The sequence below is a fragment of the Rana temporaria genome, chromosome 8 (genome assembly GCF_905171775.1).
Source record: "Rana temporaria chromosome 8, aRanTem1.1, whole genome shotgun sequence".
Lineage (NCBI taxonomy): Eukaryota > Metazoa > Chordata > Amphibia > Anura > Ranidae > Rana > Rana temporaria.
Genome location: NC_053496.1, coordinates 49,648,823 through 49,654,822, shown reverse-complemented (window position 1 = coordinate 49,654,822; position 6,000 = coordinate 49,648,823). Strand labels below are relative to the sequence as shown.

At 41.4% G+C, this 6,000-nt stretch overlaps 1 protein-coding gene across 2 annotated transcripts in view; it reads right to left on the bottom strand.

Annotated features, from left to right (window-relative positions):
- Positions 1 to 875: 875 nt before the first annotated feature.
- Positions 876 to 6,000, bottom strand: part of LOC120946919 (alpha-2-macroglobulin-like) — a 93,866-nt gene continuing 88,741 nt past the window's right edge. Inside the window, exons 35-36 of one of the 2 annotated variants that reach the window (XM_040361742.1) lie at positions 3,633 to 3,687; positions 876 to 1,012 (exon numbers count right to left, since the gene is read on the bottom strand). In XM_040361742.1, coding sequence (XP_040217676.1) covers positions 3,638 to 3,687 — 50 coding nt within the window. In that variant the 3' untranslated portion in view covers positions 876 to 1,012; positions 3,633 to 3,637. Of the gene's footprint in view, positions 1,013 to 3,631; positions 3,688 to 6,000 lie in introns of those variants that run through there. The other variant, XM_040361743.1, reaches the window with a different exon arrangement.

The window sequence follows — 6,000 nt, the reverse complement described above, 5'->3', positions numbered from 1 at the left end:
GTGCTCCTACAGCATTTCTCGAAATTGCGCAATAAATATCGCATTCGCATGTTGCGATATTTCGATAAAATATCACGAATATTCTGAGCCAATCAGAGCGCTCCTCCAGCATTTCTCGAAATTGCGCAATAAATATCGCATTCGCATGTTGCGATATTTCGATAAAATATCACGAATATTCTGAGCCAATCAGAGTGCTCCTACCGCAGTTATCAAAAAATCGCAATTATTTTCGCATTCGCAATAGCGAAAAATCGCAATCATTTACTTTCGATAAAATATCACGAATATTCGAATTTAGCGAATATATCTCGAATATTCGAATATATATTCGAGATATATCGCGAAATCGAATATGGCATATTCTGCTCAACACTAAAATCCAATTGTTTGCTGTACAAACTTTTATACAGGGTGCTAGACAATACCCACCCCAGTGTTTTGCCATCCACTGAGCATTCTCCAAGATACCATCAGGGAGGTAGCAGCCCAAGACCAGAACAAGGTCCATCAAATGGCACATTCACTGCACATCAGGCCCTGTGAGGGAGGAATGAATTTTATGATATATTCAAGAATATCAAGAATATCAATACCTCACTCTGACTAGTCCAGCCCCATTACACCTACACATCAGTTAGGCTGAAAACTAGCGGAAGAGTGCATTTTTTGCCTGCTGAGGATTGTGGTGACATGTAAATACCACAAGAAACAATCTAACCACAGCTGATAACACAAAAAAAAAAAAAAAAATTAGATTTTAATACACACACACGCACACTTTCCTCCCCAAAATATAATACAGTTACTGTACATGATGACTACCATTGCCTTTTTGATATTGACTGTGTAAATAAGAAAATTCACAACCATGATATTTGTTACATTGTTTATTGAACTTTTCAGTATTCTATTATTTTCCATACAGGTTATGCAACTTGCGGGACCTAGAAAGCGGTACACCAGTGTGGTCAATGAGCGGAGGATGACCAAGTCTTCAGAACCTCTTTTCCTACAAGCAAAAGAGAGACAAAATCAGTTATACAACTTGGATGCATGTTATCCCATAGTCAGACAAGACCACCAATGTGTATAAATATATAATCTCCACTGCTAGAACCAGAACCCACCGCCAAACCAACAATAGCCCCTAATTTTTGATTCTGCAAATAGGGGACAGGATGCAATGAGATCTTTCCCCTGGAACGGCCATTTTCTTCCCCTCCCCCAATATAGTAGTTAGCTGCTTTTCATTGCCACACTTTTCAGAGCTGGCACCAGTCATGTAGTGTGGCAAAGCTTTATAAAAAATATCCCCTCTAGGTCCATTCCATGTGATTGGCCACTGCTGGCACCTGTAGCCTAGTAATATTTCCCAAGGCAGTTTACTGGGGTACATTCAGCCACAAATCTGTGTGGAGACAAAGAATGCTGCATACTTTATGTAGAACCATTTTTAATATATTCTTATCTGAAGGCCTGAATAAATTTTACACCCTATAGTTCCCAGCATCCTGGAAAAAGTAGGGACACTTATCCCTTAACTAGGGCTTCTTTAAATAGTAGCACAAATCAAGTCAATTGCATTTTTACTTGTATAGCCATTTCAGGCTAAAATGTACCAACTTAGCATTTGCTTAATGATTACAAGAACCACACAGACAGGACTGCTGGAATCTGTTTTCCTACATGCATTCTGAAAGTGTTACGATTAAGACATTTTTGCTATGCATGCATTCAAGTGCACTGTGTGCAGTGGGTAGCCTTAATCCAAAGTAGTGATGACCCATCCATTAGGGGCGCCCGAGCACCGCCCCCTCTATCAGCAGTCGCCAAATCTTAATACTCTATTGTCCATGGCCGCTACCCCTTATTAATGCGTTCAGCCCTTTTCAGGACAGCAGGTGCATGAATTATAACAACGTTTTTTTTTTTGTTTTTTTAAGCACCGATTAGAGCCAGAGCCTCTATTAGGCTTCAAAATAGGGTGGGCTTGTGGCACAGAGTATTGAGCCCACCCAGGTGTTACAACAGCAAATGAATATTTTCTGTTGCAACACTGATCCTCCTCCCAGCCAATCGGGAAGCTGGTCTGATACCCATCACCCAATTGGCTGAAAGAACAGGTGATCCTATTGGACGCCTAGGAGGGGAGGAGATGCAGAACGGATCCCCGCCTCTGCCTGATGTGCTGGCCGATGCACGATCCCCGCCCAATGTGCCCGCCGCATAGATGAGGCAAGTGACGGTGGACCGACAGACAGCAAGGGGGAGTGGTCCGTTTGCTCTCTCCAGTCTGCATGACTAATTTTTGACAGGCTTTGCCAACACCAGAGAAAGCTGTGAAACACCCTGCGCCCCTCCCCCCCAGCACATAAGGTGATTGACAGCCACCTACTGAGTCACCAATTGGGACTAATTTATTAATACACTGTATATTGCACTGGTGTTGCACTATTGCAAAGGTTTTCACATCATTAGAGTTAATTGTCTGCACATTGTCACTTATATCACATTATTGTTTGGTTAGTTCACCTTTTTTATATGCAGCGATTATTATTTGGTTGTTTTTTTGGTGTTAAATATTTGATTATTTAGTACCGATGTAGTACATTTATATATTGACAGCCTCAACTGTGCAAATTTTTTAATGAGACTGTATAGATTGTGGTGCGTCCTTTCCCTCCACTCAGGTCCCACATTACACTCAGTTCTCCTCTGTACTCTGCAATGTGTGACATCAGATCACTGTCCCCTGTCTGCTATAGCCCAGAGATGCTGTGCAAAATGTATGCTTTTGGAGGCTGCAGATAAACAGGCACATTACCGGGTAGATGTAAGGGTTACAACCACTTTAAGGCATCCTATTTATTTTACATGGGCTGCCAGGACACACCAGATCTGCACAGCATCGCACAGAAATTGCTCACCTGAGTTTTGTAATGTACTAAAATGCATTGTGCTGCCTAGGTGCCTTAAGGTTTCATTCAAAATTCATAGCACTGCAATACTTAGCACCATACATTACTGTATAGCAAAATTGTGTTTTTACATACAAGAAGCAGTTTCCTAACAGAATTCCAGCTACAAAAAGTAAATAGCCCGAAGAAAAAAGGACACGGTTATAATACTCCTTCACCCCTGAAGTAATGTCTTGCTGCCACTAGATGTCACAATTCTTCAATGTCTAATGGTGGCAAGCATCATTCAACCCACTTCCTCTGTGCACAGGTTGTCCTGGACCAATCACAGGAACATCATTCTGCTAGCCTGGGCTCAGTACTACTGCACCAAATATTGCTCACATTATGCGAGTGCCAATTATTGAAGCAGTAAGGACAACCTGCCTCTAGAAGGGCCTGTAATGTTGACTGATATACTTCTAGAGGAAAGAAAAAAAGGGGGGGGGTCACCAGGAAGGGGGTGGAGGGTGGACAGTCAGGACTCTTATTGTCACTTGAAAGACATTGGGCTTTATGTGCATGAGAAACAGATACAACTGTATGCATTATATTTTTCATTAGGATTCCACATCAAATGAAAAAATGTATCACTCCACAGCATTAATTTTACCTTTATTTTGCACATTAGAAAATATTGCATATACATAGAATTATGCTAAGCAGCCTTACTTTGTTTAGCCTGAAAGAGTGCATGGGTGGCGCAATTCAGCGGAGCCATTTTCATCTGTTTAAAAAAAAAAAAAAAAAAAACTTTCTAAGAGGCAAATGAGACGTAATACAATACAATACAATACAATGAAAAATACACAGAAAAAAAAAAAAGGACTCATCCTGTGGGTCTACTGACTTTATTAAAATGAGAAGCCCTTGTCAAAAGGTTAGAGCAGGCTTGGATCCTGTGCCAAGTTTTTATTATTATCTGTGTCCCCGCCGAGAAGACTGTGTTGCCCTGGGTATATCTAGGGCAACAGAGTTCAACATCGAGGTTTTTCCCTCTCTGTTAAACAAACATTCTCTATGGGAATTTTGTATCTTTAGCCTTAGCCTTTAGCCTTTAGTCTTTTACCATGTTAGTCAATAACACTTATCACTTCAAATTTCTGTTGTCACAAGAAAGAAGCTAATGGGAGTGCCATCTGTACGCCATTATCCTCTGTAAAAGGCAGGTGAGACATCAGGGGTCTAAAAGAACCCTCACATCTCCTTAAAGAGAACATCTTCACCCACACACCTTGGTATAATGATAATCTTGTCTTTTATTCACATAAAGTAACAGGTATGTAGGCAGGTGTAGTTTGACCTCCCGGCACAGTTCTGCAGCCACCATATAGAGAGGACAGGGGGAACTTGGATTCCTCCATAGGTGTCATCCGGTGGGCAGTTGCCATATTTGACGCTGCTGCCCCGGATGACCTCTGTGGCCATCTTTAGTGTGGGCAGTGCTAATAAATAGAACTGTCCCCATCGACTGTTCAGCAGTTCTACAAACAGGAGCCTTTCTGTTACAGGGGCTTTGTCGCACAACTGCCTTCCAGCCACCTCCTCTGCCAGATGTTGTCTGCAGAGTATCTGCACAGTTCTCTGTAAGTGTTGGTCAGTTTGGTGTTGCCAAATAGACTAGGTTACTGTTTAGTTGGAACTTTCACATTAGTGCTAATCAGATCTCTGTGTCTTCCCTTCCCACTGGGTATCCAAAGATTCAGCCTACAGCAATCACAGGCCAACTTTTCAGGACCTTGCAGAATCCATTTTTCCAGGCAAAAAAAAAAAAAGGGATACTACAAGACCCGTAAATGTCAGCCTGTGATGCCTGTTACCTTATGTGAATAAAGGACAAGATTATCACTATACCCAGGTATAATTGTGAAGATCCCCCATCTTACAATGATTGTATGGTGGTGTCATCCACCAAGTCACTGCAGCACCCTACACAATCTGTTTGCAAGGCTGTAAGGACTGACGTATACAAACTTCCCTTTTAAAGAGAACCCGTCAAAAAGAGTTTATATCCGATAGGTGATATAAAAGTTTTAGTAAAAAAGCCCATCCCACCCACAGAAGGTTAACACATCCTTCAGGGTGCCTACATATGAAAAACTTGTTTCATCACTATGAATTCCTGACTAAGAGCAATAATTATAGGGCCATTATTTAGTCAACTCTAAACTGATGCCCTGTAGGGGATTTTAAAGCGTTGCCTATGGAAAATATAGGGTGCTGAATTTTTTATTGCGAACAGGCTCCGTTTTAAAGCTTGACATATTGGTTATCAGTTTATTTAGTGTAACCTCATTTATATGTTAAAATTCAGGAAATATGTATTGTGTTTGCATGCTCTAAAATGGAACTTTAGTAAATTAAACTGAAAATGTGCGCTAGGTAAACCGTTGCTGGTGACAAAAACCATATTATTCTCCAGGGCCTCTGCTTTTAGAAAATATGTTGGGTGGGGGCAAATTACCCAATCTTCGGGCCTAAAATGATTTTTTGAACATGTGTGCGAAAAATAGACGGCAAAAGCGGCTCTGCAAGCAAAAGGGTAAAGGGGTTTACCGGCTTAAAGACCACTCCACTTACATATACTGTAGAAAGTTGGCCCTTAAGCGCAAAATCGCAAACCTGTACGTGATTTCTAGCAAGGGCTCTGGGGTGTGTGCGCATGCTGCCGGAGCCCCGCTTCTGCTGTGATTGGACACAGTGGGAGCCAATATCAGCGGGTTTGTAGACACCAACGTTGAGCAAACCAATCAACATACGCTTATTGGGATGTGTGTGTATACACACACACACACACACACACTGTATGAATGAATACATATTGATTTTTTTTTTATTGGACGTGTTTTATAGCAGAAAACTCAGTCTTTTGTTTATAGCGCAAAAAAAAAAAAAAAAACACAGGTGATTAAATACCACCAAAAGAAAGCTCTTTGCGGGGGAAAAAAAACCCCACAATTTTATTTGTACAGTGTCATACAACAGTGGCGTATCACAAAAAATGGCCTGGTCAGGAAGGGGGTAAAACCTTCCGGAACGG